General features: G+C 42.7%; 2 protein-coding genes and 1 long non-coding RNA gene across 3 annotated transcripts; all 3 read right to left on the bottom strand.

Moving 5' to 3' along the window:
- Positions 1-642: 642 nt before the first annotated feature.
- On the bottom strand, positions 643-9,329 carry LOC131126566 (uncharacterized). Its single transcript, XM_078791043.1, has 35 exons — positions 9,289-9,329; positions 9,146-9,217; positions 9,034-9,078; positions 8,902-8,955; positions 8,750-8,813; positions 8,478-8,582; positions 7,869-8,027; positions 7,762-7,770; positions 7,581-7,670; positions 7,290-7,441; positions 7,105-7,177; positions 6,924-7,030; positions 6,630-6,813; positions 6,479-6,550; positions 6,281-6,388; positions 5,986-6,204; positions 5,761-5,916; positions 5,486-5,653; positions 5,219-5,362; positions 4,990-5,100; positions 4,695-4,873; positions 4,531-4,594; positions 4,343-4,417; positions 4,107-4,214; positions 3,577-3,684; positions 3,417-3,488; positions 3,143-3,271; positions 2,754-2,861; positions 2,487-2,642; positions 2,302-2,409; positions 2,058-2,195; positions 1,793-1,909; positions 1,484-1,672; positions 1,130-1,413; positions 643-1,054 (listed from the first exon to the last, which is right to left on the bottom strand). The coding sequence occupies exons 2-35, from the start codon at positions 9,185-9,187 to the stop codon at positions 797-799; spliced, it is 4,155 nt and encodes a 1,384-aa protein (XP_078647169.1). The 5' UTR covers positions 9,188-9,217; positions 9,289-9,329; the 3' UTR covers positions 643-796.
- Positions 9,330-9,878: 549 nt separating this feature from the next.
- Positions 9,879-10,199, bottom strand: LOC144898636 (uncharacterized). The gene is made up of 3 exons (XR_013627561.1): positions 10,162-10,199; positions 10,045-10,086; positions 9,879-9,963 (listed from the first exon to the last, which is right to left on the bottom strand). It is a non-coding gene; the product is annotated as an uncharacterized LOC144898636 (long non-coding RNA).
- Positions 10,200-10,473: 274 nt separating this feature from the next.
- LOC144898582 (uncharacterized) lies at positions 10,474-16,359 on the bottom strand. The gene is made up of 7 exons (XM_078791042.1): positions 16,307-16,359; positions 14,503-14,545; positions 12,916-12,987; positions 11,351-11,485; positions 11,023-11,067; positions 10,840-10,956; positions 10,474-10,683 (listed from the first exon to the last, which is right to left on the bottom strand). Exons 1-7 carry the CDS (start codon positions 16,357-16,359, stop codon positions 10,474-10,476), a joined length of 675 nt encoding a protein of 224 aa, XP_078647168.1.
- Positions 16,360-16,489: the final 130 nt, after the last annotated feature.

Genomic DNA, 16,489 nt, shown 5'->3' with positions numbered 1-16,489 from the left:
ATAATATTATGACTTTTAATATTTGAAATACACTGCGCTACTAAAATGATGTATTTTTCTTCATAATACTGTGATATTATTCTTGTAAAATTATGACTTTTTTGTCATAACTACATATAATGTCAACTTTTTTTCTTAATATTTTGATTATAGTCTTGTAAAATTACTGCTGAGTTTTCGATTTTTGCTGTTGTGATTTTTTGTTTTTGTTTTAAGTTCAATAATATCTATAGAATATACTGCGGACCAATAAAAACCTTACAATAAAAGCAACCTATTCTGACATAGAATAGTACACTATGGTAAGTATAACAATAACGATAAAAGACCAGCGACCTCTAGTTTTTATGTGACGCTAGTCACCTCCCAGACATAAAATGTAAGAAGAGTGAATAGAGGATGTTTTTAAGTTTTATTATTAACAGTAGTTCACTTCTTTTTTACACTTGTATGGAAGTTAAAATAGTATGCAAAACATTACCTGTGCAGTTGAAAATGGAAAATGTCAATTAATTTCTATTGGGAAAATTGATTTAATCCATGTGTTTGATCATAGAGGCTGTAGCCTACTGTATACATAGAGTATATACGCATTTCAAAATGAATTAATTGTGGGTTCCAATTTAGATAGAATACAATAGTATCCTTGAGGACAGTTTTCAGAAATATGAGGTACCGTGTCAAGAGAAGCACCGGCGACATTATACATGTAAAAAAAATGTAACCAAGTTTAATTCTAAAGTCCATAATATAACTCATGACTATTTTTATTCAACCATCGTGTGCCCAGAGTTCCTTACTGTTTGAGGCAGACGTGACACTGACTGGCCGTACGTCGCTGCTTCTCAGCAGCTTTGATGGTACCAGGCCTCGGGGTGACAAACTGATCAATGGGACGTATAACCGTCAGCCAAAAACTGTATAGGTTGGCATAGTAGTGACAAGAACCTCGTGCTCCTTGGCACTCAATGATCGGGTGAGTTCGGAAGTCCTTAAGGCAGCTCCCAGTGGATGCCAGAGACTGACCGCCGCCCTCGTCGCCTGCCCCTGTGTGCTGGAGATACACAGCAAATACACACTCAGGGAAGATAATAGCGTGATTTTTAGAACCATTTGTGTGAATACTCACAAGGAGGAAGGAATAACCCGTCCACAGACTCCTCCAACCTGATGGACAAGTAGGAACCAGCTGATCCTGGCTGTGAAAAGCAACTGCAGGTGAGAGCGTCTCACACACCACACAGCGGCTGATGTGGGCCCTGATCTCCTGGCCAAAGAGTGGCATCATAGGTATGGCGGCCGTGGTGGAGAGCCAGTAGGATTTGTCGTTGCGGGCGGAGTAGTGGCACGCAGCTTTGTTGCAGTAGGAGAACGGCATAGTGGAAAACATTGGCAAGCAGGAGCCAGCTTGACCTACAGAATATAAATATAATATAAATATTTGGATTGACAGGAAACGCTTCATTCCATGATGTTTACTTACCAAGGTCCTGTGTGTGAGCCTTCTCTTGTCCTTCCAAGTAGACCAGACTGTATCCAGCCCAGAGCTGATTGCTACCCTCAGGACACTGCGGCACCTGGACTGACTGACTGTGAAGAACCAACAGGAAGCCTGATCTTGATGTCCCTGTGTAACCTGGCGCACCTTGATCACCGATTGGACCCGGGCTGCCTAGAGAGTGGATGGATGAGTGACGCAATTAGTAAGAAGATAATAATTCCAGGGCGGCACGGCGGTCGAGTGGTTAGCAATTACTGTGTATTGAATTGAATTGAATTCCGTAATATTCACCTTGAGGCCCAACAAATCCTCTCTGGCCATCATCTCCTTGTTCTCCAACAGGACCATTGCGTCCAGCAGGGCCTGGTGGTCCAGGGAGGCCCCGAGATCCAATGGAACCTTTTTTGCCTGCAGCATAAATAAAGACATTGAATAGGTCAAAATGCAAGGACAAAACATCTTGTCTTGTAGTTGGTTGGTAGTTGGTTGGTTCTCATTTCTTTTCTGGTATTTCTTGGTAACCACATGTAAACATAAACATATGAGAATCCCTTGCCTTTTTGTCCCCAAGTCCCGGGTGGGCCCATAGCACCTGGGAATCCATTGGGTCCTGGGTAACCAGGTGGTCCTGGGGGCCCAACAGGAGCCTTGTCTGGGACTTCAGCCACGGAATCACCAGTGGCCCCCTTGGGACCTGCATGTTATATCGTTATTGTAAGTTGCACAGCATGACTGTACAACAACAAACATTCTGTTTAGATCTAGCAGGGTCCACAATAAGCATTCACTGTGCTACTGACCCGTGTCTCCAGGTGGGCCAGGTACTCCTTTCCTTCCCCTGGGTCCAAAGACACCTCTCTGTCCTTTCGCTCCCAAAGAACCTCTGGGGCCAGGAGGGCCCCTCTCACCTGTACATGTGCATTTCAGCTCAAGCACAGATGGATAAACTATAATAGCCGTGAAATGTTATTTTTCAAGATTTCACCTTTTGGTCCATCAATTCCTCGATAATACGAAGGTCCAGGAGGTCCAGGAAAGCCCTTATCTCCCTTCCAGCCAGGAGCCCCGGGTAAGCCAATTGGCCCCGGATCTCCTTTGTACAAAATGGCGTCACCTGGTTCACCTTGCGGTCCAGGAAGACCTATGTATTTGGATTTTAAAAAAAGCAAAAGATCAGTGATAAGCTAATTCACATGCACGTCATTCTAAATCCAATTCTGTATCCATACACCCAAGGAAGACATGCACAGACCTGGCGGTCCAGGAGGTCCTTCATATCCTGGATCTCCATAGAGTCCTAGCAAAGGTTTTTCGCAATCTCTCCCAGGGTATCCAATTTCACCCGGAGAACCCGGTAAACCTAATAAAAGAAATGTAATTTAATTCCTGTGACTTGTCAGTGTTGTCCACCAGCAGAGGCCACAGCACACCCCCGCCCATCCCAGAATTCCACCTAGATGCCCAACATCTCCAAGCCCTCATGTATACATACGATACATTAATTAATTCACCTGTTGTTCATAATTCACATGCTTACAGTATTACTGACCAATCAAAGGCTCAAATAGTAGATAAGGCAACAATATCAATTTTCATTGAGTTCATTTCTCAGTTGAGGTCTTGAGCACAGCTAGTTGATACCTTTGTCACCAGGTGGACCCATAAAGCCTTTGGGCCCAGGAAAAGAGGGTCCTGGAGGCCCTGGCAGTCCGTTGGACCCTCTGACTCCAGGAAAGCCATCTGGTCCTGGACGGCCTGGGATACCTACTCCTGGAAGTGAATAATAAATACAAAATATATTTAAGAAACAGGATGTATCTCAGTGAGTGCAGGCATTAATCATTTAACGTGGCCTCTTCTATATTTCTGCAGTACACATTTATACTAAATAACAAACATTTTAAATCCCCCTTACCCTTTGCTCCTTTCATACCCTTTGGTCCTCTTAATCCATCCAGTCCCGAAAGTCCCGGAGGCCCGGGGAGTCCTTTTAATACGACCCAAGATTGTTAACATTGCACAATTTCCATATATTATCAATCTAAAAACAAATCTGAGTCCAAACAAGATATTACCTAAAGGTCCATTTGGGCCTGGTGGACCTGGAGGACCGACATAACCAGTATCTCCTTGAACACCTAGAGCCCCTGGATGGCCCGGGGGGCCACGGAGCCCTGGGTAACCTGTAGAATCACTAATATAAACAAGGGACTCCAGCATACTTAATAGATCATTCATTCATTCATTTTCTACCGCTTATCTTCACGAGGGTCGCGGGGGTGCTGGAGCCTATCCCAGCTGTCTTCGGGCGAGAGGCGGGGTACACCCTGGACTGGTCGCCAGCCAATCACAGGGCACATATAGACAAACAACCATTCACACTCACATTCATACCTATGGACAATTTGGAGTGGCCAATTAACCTAGCATGTTTTTGGAATGTGGGAGGAAACCGGAGTACCCGGAGAAAACCCACGCATGCACGGGGAGAACATTCAAACTCCACACAGAGATGACTGAGGAATTGAACTTGGGTCTCCTAGCTGTGAGGCCTGTGTGCTAACCACTAGGTCGCCATGCAGCCCACGATTCAAATTGTCATTACCTGGTCCACCAAGTCTTCCTGGTTCTCCGGGAATGCCTGGTTGGCCAGGCTTTCCTGCAAATCCTCTGGGACCTGGATCGCCTGCATCCCCCGGAGGACCAAATGGTTCTGGGTAGAAGAGACGGGAGGCATTAGTAGTCAGTAGTCAATTGTTTGCCATATTTCTTGTACATCTGATATGTATCTACTGTAATTACACTTCTTTGTCCCTTCAGAGTACCATTTTCTAAATTTACCACTGAATCCTTTCTCGCCCTGAGGTCCTTTTGGTCCTGGTGGTCCAGGTTGTCCTAAGGATTCTCCTTGTTCACCTGGAGTAGGTTTTGTCTCATTTAGTTAGTCCAATTTGCTATACCTCCATAACATCATATATGAATTACTTCAGATTTGCAATTTATGGCCAACTTTTAATACATTCACTTACCTTTTCCACCTGGACGTCCATGAGCCCCCATGATTCCTGGGAATCCACTTGGTCCTGGATCTCCCTTTAAAAGACAAAATACGTCTTTGAGGTATGTCTGTTGTAAGAATATCCTCATTTGTTTCATTTCATAAAAGCAATATTTCTATTAATATTTTCTGTACCTGATTTCCATCAAGCCCCTGATATCCCCTTGGCCCAGGAAAACCTTTCAATCCAGGGGACCCAGGATCTCCACGTATCCCTTGCCTGCCTGGAACACCAATATCACCTTTGAATCCTGGTGCACCTGGCAACCCTTCTGGTCCAGGATCACCTGGCCGTCCTGTTTGGCCCTTTGCACCTACGACACATTTAATTAATCATAAAAGATATTGAACATGTATTTGGGCTATGGTAAAATGATGTTGATTGGTGTTTATTAGAATTGGTCATTTAGGAGATTGATAGCTGTATTGCCTGTTGGTCCTGGTGGGCCTTGTTGTCCTCTTGGGCCTGGTAAGCCTGGTGAGCCCTTGGTTGCGTTCAACAGTCTTTGTGGTCCAGGTAATCCTTGTGGACCTCTGAGTCCTGAATGGAGAACAGGTTTTAAATATGTACTGGACTGGCTTGTAAACCACTGGAACAATAACAGCTATACTAAGGTTACAGTAGGAGTCCATAACAACACGCAGTGTAGTCAGGATACCTTTAATACCAGGATATCCTGTTTCTCCAATGCCACCGTGTTGACCGTTAAAGCCTCTTTCCCCCTGAATCCCTCTGGGTCCTGGAGGTCCAGGGGGTCCAGGTAAACCTCTGACTCCAGCTCTACCAGGGAACCCCCGTTCACCTTCATGAATCATAAAAAGTCTAATTAGCAGGATTAAGTAAGCACACCCCTCTGACTGGGCAGTCCAGGCGTAAACAACACTTTTCATTAGTTTCTTTCTTTTGGACATTTGCCATGGTTCACCTTTCTGTCCTGGCCAGCCATCAGACCCCGGGTCTCCCAGAAGACCAGAAGGTCCTCTGGGTCCTGGTGGGCCTGGTAAACCCGGAGGACCAGGGACGCCTGGTGCACCCAAACGACCATGACCAGGTAGACCAATATCTCCCCTTGAGCCCCTTTGACCAGGAAAGCCTACGTTACATTAAAATAAATGTTCAGTGGAAAAACATAGATGGGTAGATGATATCTCGTTAAATTGTCAAATCATATCCATAATTGTCTTACTGCAGTATACTCACCTGGAATGCCTCTCTGTCCAGGGTTCCCTGGCGGTCCGGGAGGTCCAGTAAGCTCACATATTACACAGGGTAGGCCTGGAAGACCAGTAGCTCCACGATCGCCAGTGAAACCTGGTTCTCCTTTTCGACCTGGTTGTCCTGGTTTGCCTTGTACTCCTGTGATTCCATGATGTTTTTTCGGAAATACACAGATATTGAGATTTTACTCATGGCACCTAAGCTTACCTGGAATTCCTGGGTTTCCTGGTCTTCCAAAAATTCCTTTTCTTCCGATGACTCCAGGGGGACCAGGGGAGCCAGGAGGGCCTGGCAAAGCATTGAGAACATCTCCTGGGGAACCTTTCTTCCCTGGTTGACCTGGCGTTCCAGGAGGGCCTTGTAGCCCATCAAGACTACCTCCGCGAGGGCCAGGGTCACCTGGGTCCCCATTTAAACCTTGAGGCCCTGTTTTAAATAATCATTCCTAAGTTATGTTTTCCTCTAACCGCTCATCTCCTCTGTTACATAAAGATGTGATAACCTGGAGGTCCAGTCCTTCCAATTCCACCATAATCTCCTTGGTTGCCTTTAGAGCCTGGAAGTCCCGGGGCTCCAGGGATTCCATTCCTTCCCGGATCACCTGGAATCCCTATACAGATTCAAGATAACGAGAATATTGCAACAGGAACCAATAATGACCGAAGTGAGGTAGGTAGTTTCTGTAGACTAATTGTCTTACCAGGTGAACCTGGTTCTCCCTTAGGACCAGGCAATCCAGTCCCGTTCTCATGACAGCATAGCTCAATGTCACCTGACAATACAGTGACAACAAGAGTTCTGAGGTTCACATGTGAGGTGAGGAAGATCTGTGCAAATAGAGAAGTATCAACCTTGAGGACCCTTTCGCCCTGAAATTCCTTTTGGGCCTGGATACCCCTGGTCTCCTTTCAGTCCAGGTAGACCCTGGGGCCCTTGGAAACCAGGACCTGGAAGACCAACCTGCCCTGGTAGCCCATTAGGACCAACTATGCCCGGGTCTCCTTTGGGACCAGGTACCCCTATGTACCCATCACCCTGCAATGTGATCAGGTCTGGTTAGTTATGATCAGACTGATTGGTAACAAAAAGTGTACATCCATAATTAAGTCATACACAGTTTAGAATTGTAAAAATGCACCACTTACTGGTGGTCCAGGGTCTCCATCTTGTCCAGGGCGACCATCTAGTCCTGGTATACCTGGTTTTCCAGTAGAACCCGAATATCCAGGATCTCCCCTGTCTCCCTTTGCACCTTTAAATCATACGTTTTATTACTGCAGTGTAGAGGCGTGCAGACGTTTTCACATCTTTTGAGGCCATGCTCACCTTTGATGTCAGTGACAATGGAATATCCCTTTTGGCCTTTTACTCCTTTTTGACCAAAAAATCCTTTAATCCCCTGCAACAAAGTTGTGCTCAAATGTGTGTTTTTGCAGAAGTAATATATCAATATGAATTGTGTTAGTTTGCATTTGAACACAAGGTTCCTATGGCGTTCCTCATGTTCTCACATGTGGGCCTTGGGGACCCTCTTGTCCTTTCGGTCCTGGATCCCCCTTAAATCCTGGAGTTCCTGGTAATCCTGGAGATCCTGGATCACCAAGTGGACCAGGGGGACCAATTGGTCCTTGGCTGAACCGACATTCACATTTACCCTGACAACCTGAAGATGACATAATAAAATATTTGATATTATACATACATATACATCGGTTATGTTGTTCAGTAGTTCTACAGTATGTATGGAAATTGGGTCAGGTCTATTCCATACATTTTGAACCATCAAAGACATGGCTTTGCACCTTTATACCCTTTGAGACCTTTATTTCCACGTGGTCCTTTAGGTCCATCCTCACCAGGGTCACCCTTGTCGCCAGGCACACATAAATAATCTATGGAATCAGCCAATATACAACCATAAACATAAAGTCATTTCGATTAATACAGATTAATAGTTGATTCAAATGATGGTATCATACTCACCTCCGCATCCTTGATAAACCACAAACAGAACATAGTCGGTATTTCATCAAGTACTACTATTTCAGTCATGTGCAGCAAGGACATAAATATGTTTTTTTTTTACCTACCTGGAGCACCTGGAAGTCCAGTCACACCTTTAATTCCACGGATACCTTTTCTTCCCTTTGGTCCAGGGAGTGGACTGATTGAGTCGTGATATCTCCCTGGTTCTCCCTTAAAGCCCTTGGGACCTATGGGCCCTCGTGGGCCAGGGGGGCCTGGGCCATCTGTGAAAGGAAAAAAACATCATGCGTTTTCTATTTCGTGTGTCCTCATTAAGGTTACAGGTGATCTGGAGGCGACTTTGGAGACAGTGGGTGGCTACACCCTGGACTGGTGGCCAGCCAATCAGAGGGCACATATAGACAAACAACCATTCACACTCACATTCATACCTATTGACAATTTGGAGTCACCAATTACCAATTAACCTAGCATGTTTTTGGAATGTGGGAGGAAACCGGAGTCCCCGCAGAAAACCCACGCATGCACGGGGAGAACATGCAAACTCCACACAGAGATGGCCAAGGGTGGCCAGGAACCAATTAACCGCAATAATCAAAGGAAAACTGTATATAGAAACTAGCATCCAAGCTCTCCATAGGTAAATAATACTGTCACTGAGGTCCACTCTGTATTGTATGGAAAAAAATCATGTAATGCAGGTGAGTTCGAACCTGTAAGTGTTAATCCTGGTGGGCCAGGAGGTCCTTCCATGCCCATAAATCCAGGGTCACCTGGTTGTCCAGGAGTTCCAGGATAACCTTTTTCACCTTTTGGACCTGTGTATGTAACACAAGACAGATAATAAAATATATGATACATATTGAATAATCCTGTATGTAACGAGATATTGATATGATATACTATTTACTGTGCTGCACATGCGTATGATTATATAAGTGACCACATAATCTTTGTGCATTACTTGAGAAGGTACACATCTCACCTCTGAGGCTACTCCCATTCAAATACTGCAAGGGACCCGGCAGACCCTCATCTCCTTGGTAGCCCTGGTCAACGTGACAGAAGTCATATTTACAGTAGCGCACTTGAGATTAAACTTCTCTTCCATTATTCACTTCAACTCTGAGAGCTCACCTTTGGTCCAGGTCTTCCAATGAGCCCCGGAAGCCCTTTCTCACCCGGTAAACCCTATGTACCAAAATATCTACTGTATAATATCTCACAATAAGACTATACGAATGTTTATTCTCCTATCACTGATTGTACCTCAGGTCCTGGTGGTCCAATCCTACCAGGAGACCCCTGAAACCCCTATAGAAGAAAATAGTATTGTAGGCTTCCTGTGCATACAGTACATGGTCATTGTAAAGTGACTTGCCCTGTGTCCAGGAAAACCAGGGATTCCTTCCTCTCCTTTCATTCCTAGACTGAACACATCCCCTCTTCCACCCTTCAAAAAGAACAATAATAATTCATTTTCCAGTATTTATCCTTTGTTTGTGCCACATGTTTATAGCGTACTTGTATTCCCTTTGGTCCACATGGTCCAGGAAGACCTTGGTCACCCTGCACAAAAACATGAAGCACAGAAGCACAGCTTTATTGATAATAGAAGAGAATGTGACCAAAAGAATGATAGATCATAACATGACAATCGTGCAGCTGAGTTCAGCTCCAATGGACACAGACCAGTAATACAATTTAAAAAGCTTTTTGTAAATATATACAGTAACATAAAAATAACCAACCTGTTTTGGTTTGGAATATTTTAGTTACATCATGTAATATGTCACAAGAACTGCCAACTGCGCAGTACTTGGTCCCATGACGAGAATACCAGTGTGAGCGCTAAGTCAACCGCAACAAAGACTGCACAAATAATCTGTTTTAAATTTTTGGTTCAGAGCAGAAAAGACGCAGGACACAGAACTGAGGATGAGATGAGGATGCTGAGGTTCTCATTGGGAGTGACCAGGATGGACAGGATCAGGAACAAGTACATCAGAGGGACATTATATGTTAGAGGCCTTGGAGATAAAGTCAGAGAGGCCAGACGGAGATGGTTGGGACATGTCCAGTGGAGACATAGTGAATATATTGACGAGCACACACCTTGTAGCCTTTGGGCGGAAGGAAGTCTGGAGGAAACACTATCACTTCTTCTGGTCCTTGTGGGCCAGGTGGGCCTTGTTCACCCTAGTACAGCACATGGAAGTAAAGTAGTGACAATATTTGCACAACACAAATACACACACATTGCTGTAATTAGTGTCTTACCTCGTCACCGTCTATGCCTGGCAGTGATCGTCCAGGGATACCCTGTACAAAATAAATCATTTGAAAATGAACCTGTGTCAATTTTTGTGGCTTCCTGATTATACAGCAGCTACTCACTGGTTGTCCTTTAGCACCTTTAAGGCCTTCTAAGCCCTAAACGAGGCAATAAACACCAGATTGGGTATTATTTCAATAGTTAATGTATCACTTATAAAAAGGGCATCCACCTTTCGTCCAGATGGGCCTGGAGCACCAAAGTGGCCTTTTGGTCCAGTGACTCCGACTGACCCCTGGATTAATAAAAGACCAATTGACTTCATGTAATAGAGTCAGAGAGTGCAATATGTTTTGCAAAAAATTAGTATCTTCTGGCTGGAAGCCAGCATTTTTGTTGGATTTCATTTTTACTACTGTCAAATGAGTAAACACCTACAGGCAGACCAGGATCTCCAGGTCTACCAGGATCTCCCTGGAAAAAAGAAAACATTTAAAAAAAAAACATGACTGGTAATAGTAGAGACGACTTGAATTATTAAAAAAAATGCCATGAAACACAAAAAAATGTAATCTTACAGGGAGTCCGGGAAGGGAATCAACATATAAGAGGTCTCCTTTCTGTCCTTTTGGTCCAGGTGATCCCTGACAAGTAGAGACACTATTATTGATGATGAAAAAGTGGCTTTGTGTCTATATAAAAACTATATTTACATCCTAATATGTACTATACTTTCTTCTTCTAGTATTAAAATATTTCATACAAAAGTGGATGATCAAAATCGGAGCTGCTCTACTCACAGGTGGACCATGGAGACCATCCAAGCCAGGAATACCAGGGAAACCAGGTTGACCCTTTGCCCCCTCACAGCCGTCCACTCCAGGCAAACCCGGCTCACCTGCTGCTCCAGGGTGACCCTAAAAAAAGACTTGAATAAGTTCTTCCAAAGACTGCAGAAGAAGAAGTGAAAGTGGGTTACTCACCAATGAACCATCATTACCAGGAAAACCTGGAGCCCCAGTGTTACCCTAAAATGTAACAAAAACAAACCTAATTGGTGTTTTGTGCAACTTAATTGCAACTACCCATCCACATTCTGTGCAACTTTATCCTAACTAGGGTCTCCTGGGTATGCCAGTCTGGTGTCCATCCTTACTTCCTGGTCAGGTTGCCAGTCAATCTCAGGGCAAACAACCATTCACACTCACATTCATACCTATGGACAATGTAGAGTCACCAATTAACCTAGCATGTTTTTGGAATGTTAAGGAAAGTTAACTAATGATGTGTTCTAGTCATGCAAGACTTTACCCGGGCTCCCTTGAGTCCTTCTGGGCCTGGTGACCCTTGTGTTCCCTGTTTGCCTTTCTCTCCATGTGGCCCTCCACTGCCCCATGGCCCCATTGGCCCCAGAGGTCCTTGCTTGCCTGGTTTACCTGGTGTCCCCTACAAAAAATAAAGCATCTCGGTCAAAAGCAAGTGGCAAGGAATAACACAATCTTGGTGAAAATCTGGATAAAAATGCAGATGAAAAAATAGATTGAAGTTTTGGTTGGAAAAGTTCACTCCACTTGAGAATGCAAATAGTAATACAGGTCTCATCCATCTTCCCCAAACACTTTACCCAAAGTCCCCAGCAGAGGGTGCCAAAGATAAATATGCTTGTTTTACCAGAAGATTGACAAAATGCTGGTATACACAACTCAGGTTTTGTGTTCCACAATGCATTTATTTCTTGTCTTCTCACATTATTAACTGAAACCTGAATGTTTCTTTCATGGCTCATTTCCACATGCGTAAACCTCATTATCTGAATCTTTGGCATCGTTTAACATTCTAACTACATTTATAGGTCAGAAGTTGGGAAAAAAGCAATATAAGTCCCCTTTAAATGCTGTAAATTGTACTTCCGCGGTAAGTGTTGCTTTACTGAGTGATACGAATATCCACTTTGTCACGCTCCACAGTGACACTGGTTAGTTGCTGCAGGTGAACACCTTATTGGTCTCTCTTTGTTTTTGTTTTGGTTTGGTGTCTTCACCTTTGCTCATTGTATTTTGTCATTTAATTTTTTTTGCCTTCCTGTTAGTCTGGTAGTTACACCCTGTCAGCCCTTAGCTTAGATTACTCAAGTATATAATGCCTTTACCTTTTTTCATGGTGCCTTTTGGTTGCTCATTTCTTTCCTGCACCGTAGATGTTAGTTGTATTTTTTTCCTCTTGTTCCTCATCATTGGACCCGCCATTGAAGACTGTTCATCCTACACCACTCTGCTTGTCAGCGTTTTGGGGATCTTTAACCTTTGTGGCGTAACACCCTTATTGTTTTCTTTGACTTTATGTTTATTTAGACCACATATACATACTGTAAGACGTGTGTTGGAGAACTTAAGTTGACAGATAACTATAACAAAGTAGGAATAAAGTGCCCTACATGACATATTTTTGTATGTAATTTCTTACATAATTTTGAAAAAATTAAAATAACAAATGAAAAAAGAAATATGTGGAGGGCTCCAATGACAAGGTTTGCCTTGGGCCCCCAAATGACTAAATACACCCCTGGGCTTGAGAGGATGTGGATGCGTTAATTACACAAACAATTGTGAAATAAATTAGTTACTGCTGTTAACTTGCTATTTTTGACAGCCCTATCGATTCTTTAATCTTCTTCACATAATTGTACAAACACAAATGTATCAACCAGATATTTGCTGAAAATGAATTGCAATGACATCTAACATGGGTGAAATTGGTTGGTGAAATTAATTATCTGCGAGTGGAAACCACATAGTCAGTGGGACTGTACTGGCAAAGCCGAATAATTTTCATGTGGACAACCATCTTACAGTACTGGTGTGTATGACACTTCTTACCCTTGCACCTTTGGCAGGAAGACATTTACACACAGAGCAGTCTCTCCCCTCACATGGACCTTCAACTTTCCCCTGAAAAACAAAGACAAAATCAACAAGAAGCTCCCAATTGGTCTATGATGTGACATGATATTAATGTGCAGAAGTGACATATTGTTCTGTGTAGGCCACATCTGCCATTTCTCACTATGATGAGAACGAAGACACGAAGACAAGAATTTCCCTTGGGAAAGTAGACTGCGGCAAAGCCTCAAACAGGTCAGCGCTCCCAAATGGACATGGCCAAATAAGGACCCTGACCTTGAGTCGAGATCTGTGCAAGTGTTATCATTCTCCAAATACTTTGAGAGGCTGCTGACAAGCCACTTTACACCTCCAAATGCAGAGTTTTTTTTTACTGCGCTAACAAACACAGACATGTTTTTCCCAGCAGGACCAAATATTTACAATTAGTTTATACACAAGAAACTGAAACTGAACCTATTGCACTTTTCGCTTTGGTCATAACATCCCCAAAACATACAGTAGACTCAATATTAGCCACCTTAAAGTGTTTGGTGTCTCCTCTTTTTGTTGGGGAAAAAAGAGTACCTAAAGGAGTGTGAATATAGTGACAGACGCTAAGTTGGCAACACTGGTCTCTCCTGTTATGTTTTCTTATTCCCTGGTACAGCAGTTCAGTATGTGTGTTAACAAACAACGTTACAATACCATCTACTGTATGAAATCATACCGAGGGGCGTTATTTCATGTCTAGAGGGCTCTAATGATGGTAAAAATCATGTTTAGCAAGTCATACACAGCACGGTGTCCGAGTACTTAGCAAGTTGGCCACACAGTCAGGAGATCCGGTTTCTTCCCCCAACATGCATGTTATTTATAATTCATTGTTGATTCGTACTTCATAAGTGTGAGTATATGAGGATAATAATGACGGATAAGCCGCATAGAAGATGGATGAAGTCAGGTTCTTCATACTCTAACTACAAAAATATTCTGTGTACTATGAACTATGATAAATGAGGGATTACTGCACTACAAAGCAGCACATATGTACAGTATGTTGTGTGCGTCAATGTGTTACATGCTTAAATACCGCCTCGCAACTTTAGGGAAAGCCCTAAAGTGTGTATTGTGTGTTTAGTTACTCTGAAATAATAGCGACTAAAAACACCCAATACAAGATTTGAATGTCAACACAATAATGCTGACCACATCATGAAGTACAACGATTTTGTGCTTCAAGTTGAGCTATATGTGTTTTTAATAGGTCTGCTATTTCGGTACAGCTGCACTGCCTGTGTTATTAAAAGTAAATCAAACCACAATTGCAGTGATGAAGTTTACATTGTGTATTAAAACAATGTGTCACAGAATGCTGACGTAATGAAAAGCAGTGGTTTTCACTATGCACTGTAATTACAGAAATGATAATACATTGCAAGGTTGTTGTAATGCAAACACATTCGATTAAACAGTCGTAGCAATGTGTCAACAGAGTAGGAAGAAAAAATGTACACATACTTATAGTGCAGCTGTTCTGTGGTAAGCTACAGTATGTATGTTTATGGTTTATAGTAGGCTTACTGCATCAATCTGCTGTACAGTCATAAGCAGGACAAGGAGACACCTGCAAAAAGAAAATATAATGAAACAACCGTATCAACTTTGGACACACAGTGTTGTTGATGCAGTAAACATGTCACTTTATTTTATTGTAAATTGGAAATACATTAAAACCACAAATACAGTAGTCATCTTTCACACTGACAAAGGTTGTGTGACATAGTCATACAGCCGGTGACACTGTGCATTTTTGTATATACAGTTTTCTAACTTTTCACTTTGTATGTGAACTTTTCACTAAAACAGTAAGTGTGCAGATGTGTTGATCATCCGCACAAACAGTGAACAAGTGTGTTTCAGAAAATTGTGATGTATACAAAGGTCACTGCAGCCACTGTAGACGTGAAATAACACCCATAGTCACCTTTACACATGTATTACCCAGTATAGTAGACGACAGTGACACAGTGACGACGCACTAGACATAAATAAAACATAACACAGACTAGACAGCGTGCTTCCTGTTGTGGTAATTGTCTCATCAATGTAACATTACTGACACCTGGTGACCAGCGTAGAATACTACATATTGCGTCTTGGAATGCATCTTCTGAATGGTCAATATTTGCATTTTTGTTAGTTTAGCTAATTAAGACCCCAGTGGTTGATTTTGGTTTAGTCCAAGATTACGTACGGTTTGGTTAAATATGCATATTTTGACGACTAATTGACTGTGGTCAACCACAAATGAGCAATAATCTAATGCAAAGTGGTGAGGACCGAATGTGTATTTCCTTTATGGTGATTTCACAGGTTGGTTTATATACTTATAAACTTATATATTATATATATTTCATTAGTCACAATAATAATATTAATGATAAACATTCATTCATTTTCTACCACTTATCCTCATGAGGGTCGCGGGCGTGCTGGAGCCTATCCCAGCTGTCTTCAGGCGAGAGGCGGGGTACACCAAAACAAATCAACAACCATTCACACTCACATTCATACCTATGGACAATTTGGAGTGGCCAATTAACCTAGCATGTTTTTGGAATGTGGGAGGAAATCGGAGTACCCGGAGAAAACCCATGCACGCACGGCGAGAACATGCAAACTCCACATAGAGAATCCCAAGCTGGGAATCGAACCTAGGTCTCCTAGCTGTGTAGCCTATGAGTAAACCACTTGTTCACTGTGCAGGCTATTCATAAACAATTCGATTTTAGAGCTTTTCAAGGCACCCAAAGCACTTCAAAAATACATGAACCTCAGTATTACTCAGTCACACACTGGTGGTGGTTAACTATATCTGTAGCTACAGCTGCCCTAAGGAAGTCTGAAAGAAATATAACTGCCAATTCATGCTCATGTCTCTCTGACCGCCACCAGACATTCATACACGAGTGTGGGCAGCACTGGAGGCAAGGTTATCAGTCATACTTTGTGTACAATACAAATACACAATACATTGTAGTCATGAAAACAAATCAAATCACTACTCTGTATTAAATATAAAAGGTGCTGACAACATTCTCCAACTGCTACCTATTTTTGCATAATAATTTTGCTATAGAATCACCACTTTGTGTTAGATATTTGTAAATAATAAATGAATGAAAAATGTATTACATATATATTAAATAACAAAAAGAAAAAACAGCACTCTCTGGTGGGGTACTGCAGCATCACCACCATTGAAACATGTAAGAAGGAGGTGAATACTGTAGTACATACTCAAGGACATGTTTTCTGAAGTTGCAAGTATTATTTTACCACACGCTTGTGTACATAAAGTATAATTACATATTGTTTGGCTCACCTGAGGGCGCACAACGACAAAGCTGCACGTGAGGAGCTCATCTCGGCTGCCATGTGAACAGGTGCCACCTCACGGCTTCCCTCTGAGGTGGACAAACGCAATGAAGAAGAATGTGACAGCACATCCTTACAAGATATGCACTACAACGTAAAAACACCCAGACAACTTACCTCAAAGTCATAC

Source organism: Doryrhamphus excisus, linkage group LG6 (genome assembly GCF_037039965.1).
Source record: "Doryrhamphus excisus strain RoL-2023G ecotype Guam linkage group LG6, RoL_Dexc_Guam_v1.1, whole genome shotgun sequence".
In the NCBI taxonomy this organism is placed as follows: Eukaryota; Metazoa; Chordata; class Actinopteri; order Syngnathiformes; family Syngnathidae; genus Doryrhamphus; species Doryrhamphus excisus.
Note: the sequence above shows the minus strand (reverse complement) of the source record. Positions and strands in the feature narration are given on the sequence as shown.